This window comes from Lithobates pipiens, unplaced genomic scaffold (genome assembly GCF_037356315.1).
Source record: "Lithobates pipiens isolate NorthernLeopardFrog02 unplaced genomic scaffold, aLitPip1_a1.2 Scaffold_23, whole genome shotgun sequence".
NCBI classification, from domain to species: Eukaryota; Metazoa; Chordata; class Amphibia; order Anura; family Ranidae; genus Lithobates; species Lithobates pipiens.
Genome location: NW_027507785.1, coordinates 88764970 through 88782426, shown reverse-complemented (window position 1 = coordinate 88782426; position 17457 = coordinate 88764970). Strand labels below are relative to the sequence as shown.

The 17457-nt window shown below is 40.8% G+C and overlaps 1 protein-coding gene across 5 annotated transcripts in view; it reads left to right on the top strand.

The window, feature by feature from the left end:
* The window catches only part of FLNB (filamin B), a 308431-nt gene that overhangs the window by 119548 nt on the left and 171426 nt on the right, over nucleotides 1-17457 (top strand). For all 5 annotated transcript variants that reach the window (XM_077452005.1, XM_077452003.1, XM_077452004.1 and 2 more), the window contains exons 2-4: nucleotides 4349-4597; nucleotides 7938-8035; nucleotides 12247-12394. In XM_077452005.1, coding sequence (XP_077308131.1) covers nucleotides 4349-4597; nucleotides 7938-8035; nucleotides 12247-12394 — 495 coding nt within the window. The remainder of the gene's footprint in view (nucleotides 1-4348; nucleotides 4598-7937; nucleotides 8036-12246; nucleotides 12395-17457) is intronic.

The following is a 17457-nucleotide window of genomic DNA, read 5'->3' as shown; positions in this document are numbered from 1 at the left end:
CCCTGCTCGTGGAACTTGCATAAAAGAATAAAGATATGATTATGGTTGCTGCTTTGTGTAGAAAGTGTTTTTTATTAAAAAAAATCTAGCCATTTTAGAATTCTCCTTTGGTGCACCACAAAAACATACAAATGTGTTTGCTTTTTCCCTTGCTTTACTGAGTGATCTAATTGTACAAAACAAGAAAAGTTTGCACGACTTCTGGCAAGCTTACCTATGCAAGGGTGATGTTGTTATGAAGCCTTCTCACAGGATCCAGGGAAAGCTAAGGAGCCAATATCTTGCAAGAAGTTGCTGCTGCACTTTGTGGGACCAGCTCCTTGAAATATTTGTTCTCCTTGTCACCTTTGCTACTGGAAGTAAGCTTGGAGTATCTTTTTTTTTTTTTTGCTTGCTTTTTTTTTTTTCTTTGGTTAATGAGAGAGTGCAAAAAGGAGGAGTTTTTTGTTTCTTAAACTGTCACACTATCTGATCAGAGACATATCTAGCCCTATGCAACTGTATAGCCTCGACCTGCTAAGGATTAGTTATAATCTTATTTTTATGTTCCTTGTCAAATCAATTTCATGAGTAGCATTCATTTTGGCTCACATGTGCATCAAACATGTTTGTGTTCGTTGAACAGATTGTACTATGGAATTGTGTGCTACCTGTTACTGTGAGACGTTCAGAGTTGAGAGACTTGAGATAAAGCTAAAAGTTTGAAACTTTTTTAATATTAAGTTACACTTATGCAGGATACCTTTCAGTTGTGCCCATAGGTTAGAGCTGCACGATTCTGGCCGAAATTCGAATCACGATTTTTTTGCTTAGAGTAAAAAGATCACGATTCTTGCAATTTAAAATCTCTCATGTTATACAAAAAAAAGGGGCTAACTTTACTGGTTAATTTTTATTTTATTTTTCTCCCCAAAAAATTGCATTTGAAAGTCCACTGTGCAAATAGTGTGACATAAAATATTGCAACAACCACCATTTTATTCTCTAGGCTGTCTACTAAAAAAAAAAATATATATAATATATATATATAATATAAATGTTGGGGGGTTCTAAGTAATTTTCTAGCAAATTTTTTATTTTATTTTTTTTAACTTAAAACCAACAAATGTCAGAGAAAGGTTTAGTGCTTAAAGAGGAAGTAAACTCTGATGCTTCTTTTCATTTAGTCCATTATAATAAGTAATTGTCAAACTATAGCCACTGTAATCCAGCCCAAATCACATATTACTTACTGTTTAAAGAAACTTTAAAAAAAACTTATTTCCAGGGGTTAGGCAGTGCCATCTTAAGTATTGTTTTTATTGTCCACAGTGGAGTGTATTTCTGCCCTTACATTGAGTACTACCTGTACTGTTAACCAAGCCTCCTTCTCAATCCAATGTTTCTATGGCAACCCTGCTTCCCTGTGCATAGCTGACTTGTTTATTTCATAGTATTTACTTGTGCTGATTACCTAGTGTTTTTATGAGTCCTATCCCCTTCAGCTGATAAGACTGCAGTACTTCTGTCCCATTCCCTGGTTTACACTGTATGTGAGGTCACATGGTGTGTAGAAGGAAGCTCTGAGTGATTAGCAGCCTGCTGGGAGTTCAGAGCTGTGTGCTGTAGGAAGTCCTGATAACAGATAAGACATAGAGAGTGTGCCATAAATCAGGGGAGATCTGGGCATGCTCAGTGACTTCATTCTAAAGAACAAAAAGGATTACAATAATACTAAGCAAGTAAGGAGATATCTAAAAGCAGTGTTCATTTAGTTTTTTTTTTTTTTTTACGCTGATTCACATGGGACAAAGTTGTAGGGGAGGGTTTACAACCACTTTAAGTGATGAAACTTTTTTCACTTGCACAGGAAGTCTAGTCCATTGACAAATTGTTACAATGTTTACACTCAAGTTGAACTGATAAAGAATGTTTTGATTCTTGCCAGACTGCCTGTTTTTTGTTTTTTTTCTTCCTTCCTTTTGATTGCTGTGGCTGTGAGAGAATTCTTTGTATAGAATCGGGAAACACTTTAGTCAATATCGCGATAACGATTCTTGACGATTAATTGTGCAGCTCTACCATAGGTTAAGTATATTATCTGGAGCTGGCACTGTACAGTTCTTAAATTGAACATTTTGACAATCAAGGATTTCCATATTCTGTATCTGCAGGCATTTTATCCTTGGGTATCCCATTGGAAGCACTAAAGTCCCTCAAGTAAATTCTAAGCATCTTGACTACCCCTGCTCCCCCTTACCAGTTCTCCCACTGTGTGTCTAAATGAGAGATTGGAAGGCTACTTAGTCACTGATGGGAGGCAGGCGAAGGGTGATTGGAGATGCCTGCAACTATAGAGACCAGTGAGGGCACGTTTTTAAAGTACATTTTAATGTTTTTTAAGAATTTGTAACTATGTCAGTGGACTGGCCACAGTTTCCTGAAATTGTATTTACGTCCGATTTTGGCATTGTCTGCACAATGACCATCGAAGCCAACACAACCTGTACTTATTTACGTTTTTTGCCCATGTAGTAATTAAAAATGGCACCATTGTTTTGGCCCCTGGAACTAACCATGCCTTCCTTTCAATGAACGTGTGTGTGTGTGTGTGTGTGTGTGTGTGTGTGTGTGTATGTATATATATATATATGTGTGTGTATGTATGTATGTATGTATGTATGTATGTGTGTATGTGTGTGTATGTGTGTATGTGTGTGTATGTGTGTATGTGTGTGTGTGTGTGTGTGTGTATGTGTGTGTGTGTGTGTATGTGTGTGTGTGTGTGTGTGTGTGTGTGTATATATTAAAATGTTTGGAGATTCTAAGTGATTTTCTAGCAGAAAATACAGGATTTTTACTTGTAAGCAACAAGTGTCAGAAAAGATTTAGTCTTTAAATTGTTAAACTGAGAACTCATACACACAAGTTCAGGCTATTGATAAGTAGAAACATTGTATCTCTTTGGTCTTTTTCTCAGACTTGGCAGGCTGCCCAGACAAGTCGCTCCATGGGAAGACTTCAGGCAACTTGCAATGACTTCTATAAGGCTCAGTTCACACAGGGGCAACACGACTTTTGGAGGCAACTGGGACGTGACTTGACGTGACTTGGACACGACTTACAACACTACTCCAGGCCAGGCGACTTGCCGTGGCCAATCAGAGAATGAGCTCTCAGGGGGGAACTCCTTTTGAGAGCTGATAATTCCGAGAGTCGCCTCTGTATAGACAGAGATCCGACTTGGAGGCGACCTCCATTGAAATCAGTGGGTACCAGTCGCCTACAAGTCGGATTGAAGTAGTACAGGAACCTTTTCTGAAGTCGGAGCGACTTCAGTAGCGTGCATTAAGACGGCTCTCATTCACTTACATTGATTTCTACATGTTGTGCGACCTGAGGTGACTTGGGGCAACTTGAAGTCGGATCTGAGTCGCCCCTGTGTGAACCGGCACTTACAGAAGTGATTTGCAAGTCGCGCTGAAGTTTTAAATCTGCCTTTTTTTAATCAGCACAATCTGCCAATGGCGATTAATTAAAAAACAACAAATATTGGGCGATATATCGGTCGACCTCTAGTTCTGAGCAATGAACTGCTCTGCACTTGTTTAACGTGAATCGTGGAGATGCTGTTTAAAGATCGTGAGAGGTGTTGAATCGAGATCATGATTTTTTTTTTTTTAACGATTTTTCACGCAGCTCAAAAAAATAAATACATATACATCTATGTTCTAGCTAGGATAGTTATCCTAGATAAGTTATTGCAAGTCCACATTGTATGACTCTCTATCCACTTTCTTTGCAAACATCAAAGTCTGCTGCAAGTTCTGGTTCAGTTATGTTGTGCAATAGTCATCCCACCACAGGGGTCACTGTGGCTGAATTTTCAAGCTGTAGACTCACCACTCCAACTTTGCTCTTGCTAGAGACTTGCCATGCAAATTTGCTACAAATTGGGCAAGTTTCAACTAGAACTTTTGTACACTTGCAGAGCACTTGAAGCACCTTACTTACCAGTAAAAATGTGCAGCAAGTTTACAGACTTACAATTCAACCCTGCCGCAAATTTATGGCAAGTTATCCTTGCTATCTGGATATATGTAATGGATATAAAAAAGTGATCAATTCAGTTTCTGTTGGAAAAACAACTGCAGATATCCGCCCTCCCCTTCTTCTTCTAAAATGATCTAGCACAAGACCATGACTTAAACCAATTATTTTCAGGCCCTGGTAAGCTTCTTTGCAATGGATTCTCATTTTAGTTAACAGGCTCCAGCCAGTCGCAGATTTTGTTTAATGTATATTAAACACTGTATGTTTGTGATGTGTACAAATGCTCTGTAATGATGTCTTCTGTTTTTTATTCCAGACAGTAAAGCTATCGTGGATGGAAACCTGAAACTGATCCTAGGTCTTATCTGGACCCTCATTTTGCACTATTCTATCTCTATGCCAGTTTGGGAGGATGAAGGTGATGAAGAGACAAAAAATCAGACCCCAAAACAGAGGCTTCTTGGCTGGATTCAGAATAAGATCCCTTATTTGCCAATTACCAATTTCAGCCAGAACTGGCAGGATGGGAAAGCTCTGGGAGCCCTGGTTGACAGCTGCGCACCAGGTAAAAAGATCACATGTGCAAACCTTTGTCATCCCCCCCCCCCCCTTTTTATATTCACAGAACGTAAAAATCTGTTGTGAGAATACTCAGAGGAAATTAAGCAATATCAAGCGGGGTAGTGTTCTTGCAAGAGACACAGACACATCTAACGCAGGAAACCAACATTAAAATATACTCAAGACTTCCCCACTTGATATTATAGTGACTCCCCCACTAGGGGGGCAAACGGGGTAGCAATCGGGTTCTCAAAGAAAATTAAATTTACACTATTAGACAGAGCGACAGACCCGGAGGGTCGATTTTTGTATATAAAGGGCAGAGTGGGAGAGAAGACGTATACTCTGGCTAACCTCTACTGCCCTAATAATAACCCGATCAGATTCCTGTGGCAGGCCCTGAATTGCTTAATGGCCTTTAAGGCAGGGGTGGGTATACTAGCGGAGGACCTAAACTTCTGTTTGAATCCATCGATCGATAGTAAATCCCGATCACAGGGGTCAAGTAAGGTTCAATTAAGAGATAAAGTCAATGTCAAATGATGCATGGCGGATTAAACACGCTAAAGATAAAGACTATACCTACTTCTCCCCGTGCACGGAACTTATTCAAGATTAGATTATATACTGGTAGATCACAGACCAAAAAGTGAGGGAAATAAGGATTGAAACTATGACACTATTGGATCATGATCCGGTCACAATGAAGATGCGGATCCCTGGCACGCAAAGTATGCCGTTTACTTGGCGGTTAAATGAAAGCTTGCTACAGGATGAGACTATAGAAGAAGTGCGGAAAGAAATATACTTTTATTTCTTGAAAAACGATACTGGGGAAATCTCGGCTGTCTCGCTATAGGAGGCGCATAAAGTCTATATTAGAGGGATCCTCATCTCCATCGGGGCGAGGAAAAAAAGAGAGACAGAAAATAATGGGAAATCTTATTGAAGAAATAAATAGACTAGAACAAGACCATAAACACAGGGGCCATCACCAGGAAATCTATCGCACACTGGTAAATGAGGAGAGCTCAATGACATTATAGAGCAAGAATCAAGGAAGGATATGAATAGAATATTAAAAGATCAATATCAATGGGGAGACAAGTCAAGTAAACATTTAGCTAGGATGATGCGAAAGAAAAGAGAAATCAACTTTATAGAAAAAATTAAAAACAAATCAGGAGAACTACTATATATCGCAAAAGAGTTATAGTAATTCCTAAACTCCCTCTATGCATTCAAGAAGGGGCAGGATGAACAAGAGGAGGAGGGAAAAATTAGAGCGTTTCTAGATAATAGCGCAGTACCCTCATTAACCGAGAGCGACAGAGCCACCTTGGAGGGACCAATTACAGAGGAAGAAATTTTTAAAGCGTTAAAATGCTCCCCCCCGGGCAAAAGCCCAGGTCCAGACGGTTTCACGACATCCTACCTTAAAAAATTGAAAAACAATTCCATAGCTCTGCCATTACTGGAACAAGTTAGGAACGGACTGCATTATGGGAAGAGACGCATTAGCTGCTTCCAGTTATATTAAAAGACGGCACGGATAGTTCTCTCTGTTGCAGCTATAGACCAATTGCCTTACTGAATGCTGATACCAAACTGTCCGCAAGTATACTGGCAAGAAGACTGAAGGAGATGACCGACCTGGTACATCCGGACCAGGTCGGATTCATATCTGGTAGAGAAGGAAGGGATAATGGAGTCCGAGCCCTACTGCTACTCTAGGCAGCCAAGATCAGTGGGTAATCCAGTCTATTCCTGTCGATAGATGCCAAAAAGGCTTTCGACAGGGTAGACTGGGGATACATTTATAAAATTAAATAAAGAATAAAAAAAATAAAAAAAAATCAGTTGTGATTTGCCCTTTTAAAATCTTCATTGTAGATTAAATCTTGGTATTTAGGATGCTTGTGACCAAGCTACACATCGAAATGCCTTTGGACAACCTGTTTGGTTTTTAAAACTCGTGTCAAAGCTTAATTCCAGACGCACACAAAAAAAAAAAACCCTAAAAGGAAATTGGTGATGGCTGTATTGGCTTATTCTTTTTTTTTCGCCTTTGTCACCTAGTGATCCTGTAGGTAACATACCAGTACTTCCTGTGTGTTACGATTTCAGCTCTACTTATTTGGGCTACAAATGCCTTTTTCTCATCTTCTGCATTACATATGGAGGATGGATTGTATAGTTCGTAGATGATGGTTTGTAAAGCTGATCATAACGTTGCGTGAAACTTCAGTTACATCCACAGAAATTAGAAGTTTCTGGCAGGATCAGCAGGTATCTTTCTTTACTTGGTCTGAAAAAGAAAACTAGTGCAGGCACCACATCTTAGGAATGGTGAACTGCAGGCACCACATCTTAGGAATGGTGAACTGCAATATATTTTTTATTGGGTTTAGATATACTTAAAAGGGGTTAGTTTACCTTTTCAGAAAAAGTGAACAAACACCCTACACCCTCCCTCCCCGGTCCCCCACTGTACTTGCCTCTGTGGGTGACAAGCTGCCAGTGTCTACGTGGCAATCCATGGTTTTGCAATCCCCTGCCCTTCTTTCTGTAGGACTTTCAGAATGGATCAATTCAATTCTGATCGGTCATTGCTGGCACATGACCACTTAGACCAATACAAATCTGTCTGATTCATCCTGGAAACCCAACAGAAAGAAGGGGAAGAAGAGCAGGGATTCCAAATCCCTGAATGCTACAGTGGCTGCATGGGCACTTTTAATTTTTTTTCTATCTCCTTCTGCCAACATATTCCCTGTTGGCACATGTGCACGCAACAGTCTAGTTGGCTGCTAGAGCTGCCTGTTCCTCTCCCATTGCTATACAAGGTGTGACAGGAGGTTGATGTTAAGCCAGATTTAGGTTCTAAACAAAAATATAGTTTATTTAGATGGTGTACATGAAACCTACTCGGGGTTCACATTTTACGTCACTGAAGTTCTTCAGTAAAACAGTGGCTGCATTGGTTGTATAGTTGGCTTATGTTTCCGGTCCTAAAATATTTGTGGTATGATTGTGCCATCAGGTGGTGTAAAATACAAACCAAAACACATTAAAGACCCTTTTTCTTTTTCCTTTTTATAGAATACAATTATAGGCAACCTGTAGATCTCTAGCGGCTGTGGAGCTGCAATATCAGCATTCCCTGCCAGCCAAGAGTGTAGTAAGGTAATTCAGGTAGTTGGAAGGATGTGCTTTTACTTGTAGATACACAGCATCTGGAAATCTACTAGTTGGTTGACGCAAAAATATACTACTAAGATATGGATTTGGGGATCTATGTTGCCATACAAATAAATAAATCGTTTTTTTTTTTTTTCCTGCAGGTCTGTGTCCTGACTGGGAGTCATGGGACCCTAACAAGCCAGTTGATAATGCTCGGGAGGCTATGCAGCAAGCAGATGATTGGTTGGGAGTTCCTCAGGTAATTGTTAAATCATGCCACTGTTTTTAAAATATTTAAAAAAAAATCTATATACAGTCCAAGACCTCAAAATTTATAAAATTATTACAAAATAATAAAATTGTAACGTAGCAGAAAAAAAGCCAATGCATTTCAGGGACCCAAAAGACCTTCAGCAGACCTCAGGAATACTGACTGCTTAAATAGACTTGGTTTAAACTGATACCAGATAGATCTGTGGTTTTCTTGGCAAGCGGCTCTGTGGATTGAGGTCATTTGAGTATAAGAGTGGGTTCTGACTGGTCTTACCTGTGTGATTCCATGAAGTGTCTTTTTTAGGATTGATGGAAAAGGAGCCATTTCAGGTGTAGCTGAAAGTGAAACTTTGCTCCCCCCCATTATATTTTCATCTTGGTGTAGAAAAATACTCACTTGCCCAGCAAATCCAGCGTCATCTAGTGTTAGCCGCTGCTTAGTTTCAGCAATCCATGTCACCTTGCCAGTTCTTTGAGTCTGAGAATGTGGCAACGCATGCACAGTGCGACAGAGGTGGCCCGCCCCATGCGCATTGTGCCAGAGGTTGACCCACAGCCTCCTCAGATGTGTGATGTCAGTATCCCAGGAGGGTGGGGGGGGGGGGGTGCTTTGTCATTCTCACCTAGGCAAGTATCCTGGAAGTGAGGGATAGATCTGCTGAAAAAGTATCTCCTCCCACCAAAAAAATATCTAGTTGTGTAAGGGAAGGCTGAGAGTGGGGGGTCTCAGGAGGAAAATTAATGGAGAGTCATAGATGATCCATTTTAGGTAAGATGAGGCTTTGATATAATCGGTAGATTTTTAGGAGATAAAAGCTCAGATTGCCTAAATAATGGAAAAATGTATAGTTTCATTAGAAGTAAAGCTGTAGATTAAGATCCATTGACTGTATAGCATTAAGACTTAAAGATAAGCTCTCTGTGCTGTGCTCTTCATACCCTGCTCCCAACAATTACTATTAATCTAGAGAAGATGCATGCATGAATAAATAACGCTGTAAAGTGATGCATGTCAATTAGAGTTTAGTCCCGGATTTGGGTAGACCCAAGTGAAATATGAACAACACGTCTGTAAATCGTTTTTACTGGGGAAATTGAGGTTGCTTGCTTTTCACAAACATGAGCTGAAACTTAGATGCTGAGCGAGTCATTGTCATATTCACCGGAATTGGTTTATCCTTGTGTGAGGACAATTGGACCTCCCATGTACAGTGCCTTGCGAAAGTATTCGGTCCCCTTGAACTTTTCAACCTTTTGCCACATTTCAGGCTTCAAACATAAAGATATAAAATTTAAAATTTTTGTGAAGAATCACCAACAAGTGGGACACAATTGTGACGTGGAACGAAATCTATTGGATATTTTTAAACTTTTTTAACTAATAAAAAAATGAAAAGTGGGTCGTGCAAAATTATACGGCCCCCTTGCGTTAATACTTTGTAGAGCCACCTTTTGCTGCGATTACAGCTGCAAGTCGCTTGGGGTATGTTTTGCACATCGAGAGACTGAAATTCTTGCCCATTCTTCCTTGCAAAACAGCTCGAGCTCAGTGAGGTTGGATGGAGAGCGTTTGTGAACAGCAGTTTTCAGCTCTTTCCACAGATTCTCGATTGGATTCAGGTCTGGACTTTGACTTGGCCATTCTAACACCTGGATACGTTTATTTGTGAACCATTCCTTTGTAGATTTTGCTGTATGTTTGGGATCATTGTCTTGTTGGAAGGATAAATCTCCGTCCCAGTTTCAGGTCTTTTGCAGACTCCAACAGGTTTTCATCCAGAATGGTCCTGTATTTGGCTACATCCATCTTCCCCTCAATTTCAACCATCTTCCCTGTCCCTGCTGAAGAAAAGCAGGCCCAAACCATGATGCTGCCACCACCATGTTTGACAGTGGGGATGGTGTGTTGAGGGTGATGAGCTGTGTTGCTTTTACGCCAAACATATCGTTTTGCAGTGTGGGCAAAAAGTTTGATTTTGGTTTCATCTGACCAGAGCACCTTCTTCCACATGTTTGGTGTGTCTCCCAGGTGGCTTGTGGCAAACTTTAGACGAGACTTTTTATGGATATCTTTGAGAAACGGCTTTCTTCTTGCCACTCTTCCGTAAAGGCCAGATTTGTGCAGTGTACGACTGATTGTTGTCCTATGGACAGACTCTCCCACCTCAGCTGTAGTTCTCTGCAGTTCATCCAGAGTGATCATGGGCCTCTTGGCTGCATCTCTGAGAAGTCTTCTCCTTGTCTGAGCTTAAAGTTTAGAGGGACGGCCAGGTCTTGGTTGATTTGCAGTTGTCTGATACTCCCATTTCAAAATGATCGCTTGCACAGTGCTCCTTGGGATGTTTAAAGCTTGGGAAATCTTTTTGGATCCAAATCTGGCTTTAAACTTCTCCACAACAGTATTACGGACCTGCCTGGTGTGTTCCTTGGTCTTCATGATGCTCTCTGCGCTTTCAACAGAACCCTGGGACTATCACAGAGCAGGTGCATTTATACAGAGACTTGATTACACACAGGTGGATTCTATTTATCACCATCAGTCATTTAGGACAACATTGGATCATTCAGAGATCCTCGCTGAACTTCTGGAGTGAGTTTGCTGCACTGAAAGTAAAGGGGCCCAATAATTTTGCACGCACCACTTTTCAGTTTTTTATTTGCTAAAAAAGTTTAAAATATCCAATAGATTTCGTTCCACTTGTTGGTGATTCTTCACAAAAAATTGCAATTTTATATCTTTATGTTTGAAGCCTGAAATGTGGCAAAAGGTTGAAAAGTTCAAGGGGGCCGAATACTTTCGCAAGGCACTGTATATAAAAAAAAATGCTTATTTGAAGTATGCCAGTTTTAAATTGGATCCCCTTTAATTTTTTTTTATTTTTTTTAATTCAAAGGGTAAACCACAGTCCCCTCTTGACCCTCTTATTCACCCTCACCATCAAACCTTTGGCTCAACAGATCCAAGGACATGCTTGCTATCACCATAAACTCAACCTGTTTGCTGATGACTTTTTACATGGGGTTTTTTTTTTTTTTTTTTTTTTTTAAAGCTTGCCATGCATCTCCATACCTGACCTTTTTATGTATTCTTACTCTTTTCGCTCAATTTTCGAGTCTGCAAGTAAATCCAGCAAAATAGAGAGCCCTCAAGCTTTCCCTTCATACCTCTGAATTTTTTTCTCCTCATTGGCAATAATTTAACTAACTCATATGATTTTAGATGGTGCTGACTACCCCCCTATTCTGAAGAAATTGACCATCTTAAAGTGTAAATGTTAAAAAAAAATTTTTTTTTTTTTTAAATGACCTGTTATACTTGCCTGCTCTGTGCAATGATTTTGCACAGAGCATCCCTGATCCTCATCTTTTTGGCTCCTCTTGTCACCACTCCTGGCTCCTCCCCCTGCCGAATGCCCACCATAGCAAGCCAAATGTCCATACTTCCCAAGATTTTTAACTCTTTAGCCTATAGCAACGTTATTTCAGGTATAGTTTCTAAAAAGATAAAAGTAGGGACAATAGCAGTATTTAACCATCTTTGGAAGTTTCATACATGAGTCTTACTTGGCATCATTGCATTCCTTTGGCATACTTTGTTTGAACCCATGGAAAGCAGTGTTAAATGGCATACGTAATTTGTGTTTGCTAAGCACTTCTGCAGCACATGAAAATAATTCTGTGACCTTATAAAACCCTGTTTTTAGAATCACTGTGCTTGGCATAATAAGCATTTTTGTCAGTGGTTGTAAAGTCAGAAGGTTTTTTATTTTGATGCATTCTAAGCCTTCTGTGTGCAGCAGCCCCCCTAGTACTTACCATCTTAGTCCAGTGATGTGCTCAAGTGCCTCAGCTGTCTGGGACTCTCCCTCCTGATTGACTGAGACACAACAGCGGTGCCATTGGCACCCGCTGCTGTCAATTAAAGTCAGTTAGCCAATGAGGAGATAGAGGGGACGAGGCCAAACTGTGGGGCCGTGTCTGAATGGACACACGGAGCTGCAGCTCGGCTCGGGTGCCACCATAGCAAGCTGCTTGCTGTGGGGCCACTCAACAGGAGGAAGGGACCTGAGAAGGATCTGGTCTGCTCTGTGCAAAACCACTACACAGAGCAGGTAAGTATAACAACTTGTTTTCTATTTTTAAAGAAAAAAAGAACACTAGTATTGCTTAAATATATGCAACTTATTTTTCTTACAGGTGATCGCCCCAGAAGAGATCATTCACCCCGGTGTAGATGAACACTCAGTGATGACCTACTTGTCACAGTTCCCAAAAGCTAAACTGAAACCTGGAGCTCCTCTAAAGCCCAAGCTGAATCCAAAAAAAGCCAGAGCATATGGCAGAGGTAAAAGCTGTTCTCTTCTTGGAGGCTTTGTGTCTATAAAGCTGTGAATGTGACATTCACTAAATGTTTTTACAGCAGCTAAATCACTTTAGTTTAAAAGAACATATACTGGGAACACACACCCAGTGAATGTTTAGTTTTTTTATAATTTTATAAATCTACCCCATAGAGTTTTGGTACATTTATTTCTTAATCAGATTGAGTTTTAGGTTCCTTTTTTCAAAATATTTTTTTTCTAGCCCTGTTCTTAGCTGCTCTATTGAGAGAGTTCGGTTATTTGAGATAGATCAATAACTCAAATTCAAATTTGCAGGCACACGGAATAGATCATAGGGGTGTGTGATTTGTAAAACCATCATCTTAAAATAAAATTGACTCCAAACCATCCCAGTTTCTCTTTAGGATGTAACTCCACTTTTGTTGAACGGAATATATTTCCCAAGTAATTCAATTTTATATACATTATAGAATTTTTACCTGCTGCTGTTCTCTTGAAACTGACAAAGGCTTTTCAGTCATTTTTCATTTGCTGAGTGGGAGGGTCTATTTGTTGAAGTCATATGATCAGTAGGGATGAGCCGAACACCCCCCCGGTTTGGTTTGCAGCAGAACCTTCTAACGGACCGAAAATTCGGACGAACTTAAGAACCCCATTAACCACTTAAGCCCTGGACCAATTTGCAGCCAAAGGACCAGGCACCTTTTTGCGATTCGGCACTGTCGCTTTAACTGACAATTGCGCGGTCGTGCGACGTGGCTTTTTTCCCCCTCAAATAGAGCTTTCTTTTGATAGTATTTGATCACCTCTGCGGTTTTTATTTTTTGCGCTATAAACAAAAATCTTTTTGGTAAAAAAAAAAAATCGCAATTGGCGATTTTGATTACTTTGCGCAAAAGTTATAGTGTTTACAAAATAGGGGATAGTTTTATAGCATTTTTAATATAATTTTTTTTTTTTTTTTTTTTTTTTTTTTACTAGTAATGGGCGCGATCAGCGATTTTTATTTATTTTTATTTTTTTTTAATTGTGACTGCTACATTATGGCGGACACATTTTTGACATTTTTTGGGACCATTGTCATTTATACAGCAGTCAGTTTTATTTAAATGCACTGATTCATGTGGAAATGACACTGGCAGTGAAGGGGTTAAGTGTGACGTGTGTTTTTTACTGTTGGGGGCGTGGCTTGGCATGTGACGTCGCTGATTGTCTTTCCCTATAACAGGGAACAGACGATCAGTGACAGCCACACTAGGAAGCACTGAGAGGTTTGTTTACACATACCTCTCCCCGTTCTTCAGCTCTGTGACCAGATTGTGGGTCCCACGGCCATGGTCACGGAGCTCAGGACCGGGTCGCGAGAGCGCCGGTGGCGGCGTGTGCGCGACCCATGGCTGGGCACTTAAAGAGCAACGTACCTGTACATTGATGTGCCCAGCCGTGCCATTCTGGCGACATAAATGTGCAGGAGGCAGTCCTTAAGCGGTTAAAGTCTATGGGACTCAAACGTTCAAAATCAAAAGTGCTAATTTTAAAGGCTAATATGCAAGTTATTGTCCTAAAAAGGGTTTGGGGGCCCGGCTCCTGCCCCAGGGGACATGGATCAATGCAAACATTTTTTTTTTAAAACAAGGTTTTTTTGGGAGCACTGATTTTAATGATACTTAAAGTGAAGAAAAAGTGAAATATTCCTTTAAATATCATGCCTGGGGGGTGCCCGCAGGTACTTGGCTGTGACACACCTAATTCTACACCTTCATTCCTCTTGGTGCAGGTTTCAGAGAGGACTGAAGGTATAGTGGGGTTGGAGATCCCAGCTGATGAGGAGCAAGCAGAGGTCCGCTTTGTTCTTTGCTGTGGGTCTTTAAGGTACGCTTGCCAACAAGCTGCATGGCAGGTCAACATATGTCTAGTCAAGCATGTGGTGCCCTAGCGGCTGATGTTTTGGCCATGCGAGATATGCTTGAGACATATGTTGCAAATGGCAGCGGTGCGATCTGATGCACGCGTTTCAAAAAAGCCCACACCAAAGAACTTTTGGAATAACGCGCAGAGGCAGCTCTCATAAGGACAAGTGTCCCATGGCCACGTGCTGATGATGATGCACCGCGTCCACGACCAGCACTGTTGCCTATAGACACAGAGCTTGCTTGCCCTCTTTTATTGGCTCGTGACTGTCTGTCTCTCCTTGTTGGCCTTCCAGACATACTAATGGCCTGCAGGGAGATTAGAACACCAGCAATTGGGGGTAGCTTCAGGTGTATACTGTGCAATTCAATCACAAGAAAAGAAGACACTGTCCCTGCCTATCCTATCTCTCTGAGCAGCGCAGGCGGCCTTATATAGTGTGGGGCGTGTACTAAACCCCCTGAGCTATAATTGGCCACAGGCATATCCTGTTGGCGACAGCTCAATCTCTATTTGCGGCTGCTTTTATTGCCGCCCAAGTTCTGCCTCTTGTTCCCCTCCATGAGAGACAGTCTTCTCCAAAATGGCGGTGGAGACCAAATCACCAGTGCAGACCCTGGACCTCTAGCAGCCACTCCTGAGGATATAGCATGAAGGTTTTATAGTAGGCCATGCAGGAGACACCTGCAGTCAGGCCACTCCACACCATTCGCTCAGACCCCAGCCAAATCAGGACCCAGGTGGGACGCAGCTGTTTTTGGTCAGCAGCAGTTGTATGCGTTTGCTGTGAGCGGCAGGCAAACGAGTCAAGCTCTGCCCCCTGTCAATAAGGGGAGTCTGCTCTCCTCCTGATTCCCCAGGGCACAGCAAACACAAAAATGCAGGAGCCTTGCTCTGAGGACCTCTGTGCAATGATCTACTCAAATTAAATAAATACAGATCATTAGCAAAGAGGTTTGACTATACAGAAATTCCTGTTAAAACCCTATCGGTGTGTGGCAACAATATCACCCAGCCCCCCTCGCCACCAACCACAACCCCCACCCACAACACAAACATACCACATAAATGGATGCAAATTTAAATAGAACTGTGATTTTAAATTATTCTTAGTAAGTCTTGCTCAAATGCTTTCGGAAAGTGTTACTTTACTTAAAATGACTGTTGGTCTGGGCTGCTGATTTTCTATTGTTTTTTATTTTTTTTTTTCCATTGTTAAAAGCCAACTAAGCCAAGCATGCCTTTAAACCCGTTTTTTTGCCGCCTGTTTATCTTCTTCTTTTTTTTTTTTTTTTTTTTTTTTTTTTTTAACTGTACTTAAGAATATAGGAACAACTCTAGAGTTAAGACCATATAGTACTTTTATCAGATTCCTACCAAAAGACAATAAGGTGGCACATTTGATGACATAACTTCCTCTCAACACGGGCTAGTCAGTCAATCAATATATGCTGCAAATCCCAGCCTAGGCACTGTTTTAATGCATTTCAGCGCCCCAAACGTAATCGTAGAATAAAGTTGAAAGGAAGTAATATCATTGGTGGGAGGGTCTAACTTTCTGTGTTTTGGTACTAAAGCATGGGCAAACTCCTAAAGCTGACACCCAGCCAGTCTGGAGTTTGAAGCCATGGGGTCTTTTTTGGACTGCACCAAAAAGACCTAACCGATTCCTAGTATTATTTTCAGAAGGCATAAAAGACAAAACCTGTTCAATGGAGGCAGTTTTTTCTTGTTGGTTCACATTTTAATTTTCTTATAAACCGCCCCCTATGTGTTTTTTATATTTTCAGTGTTTTCATAATGCTGGAATTTGCACATTGGGGTTAGAAACTTTATATTATACACACTACGTTTCTTAATGGAAAATGTGATGTGTTTTTTGATTTACATTTTAAATAACAATTATGTAATACTTTGTCAAATCTTTTTGGAAACGTATGAAGCCAGTAGCATTGTTTTCTTTAGCTATTGCAATATCCAATTAAGTACTTACTGGCAAATACAGCCCTTGCAGACTAGATTTATGTGCTGCACTGTCATTTCATGTATTTTTTTTTTGCTTGTAAACACGCAAATTATCATCTTATACTGGAGAGCTTCATGATCACTCTAATCCTAAAGAGAAAGTTTTATCCTGCAAAGTCAGAGGTGTGGTGGCAGAACAGTGTGAAACCTGTCATTAGCACACCCACTGCTACTAAGCTCTAGTGAGAAAATAAAAAAGGGAAGATTTCATTATAGTGACTAGGCTTCTTGTAATATTAGGTTATGTAAGGATCTATTTTCTTTTGAAAATGGCAGGATGATCCATCTATTTACTATGTAGTCTTAAAAGACCCTACCATTTAACAATGATCTTGTGTTTGCAAATGGTCTGTCCACCAAGCAGTCATAATCTGTTGTCCCTAAGGAGTAATGGTGGCACACTGGGTGAGAAACCAGGATGGTGTGGTGGAAGCAGTCTGTTCTGGCTGCAGACAAAGGAAGCGCTTGTAAATAAAAAAAAATTTTTAAAACCGTTCTAAAGAATGTCGGTGATGGAGACATCACTCGGCTGAGCCACAGACAACGGTGTGGGAGCAGTATAGCCCTGATGTGGTTAGCTGAGTTCCCATTAACCACCAATGTAAAGAGGCACTTCATGACTGACCACCAAGGTAAGTTGGCACTTCACCACTAACCACAAATATAGCAGTCCCAATTCTCCAGTGTCCACCATTATAAAGGGCTACTTCTCCACTGACCAGCAATATAAGTAGATTCATCTCCCCTGACCAATATTGTAAGGGGCTACTTCTCCGTTGACCAACAATGTAGGTACCTGTTTTTCCACTGACCACCAATGTAAAGGGATATTTCTCTACTAATCACATACAGTATATATAAGAAACCACTTTTCCACCAACCACAAATTTTGAACACCTCTTCTGCACAGACCAGCACTATAACGGGTCCACTTTTCCCTGACCACCAAGATTAACATTTACTACTTCATTTGCCACCAATGTAAGGCAAGGTCTCCGCTTGCCACCAGTGAAAGCTTCCACATCTCCACTGGCAGCTGTTATAAGGAGCCAGGTCTCCATTGTTCACCAGTATAAGGAAGCAGGCCTCTACTGACCACTACTTTTACTTTAATGGGATTTGGAACAAA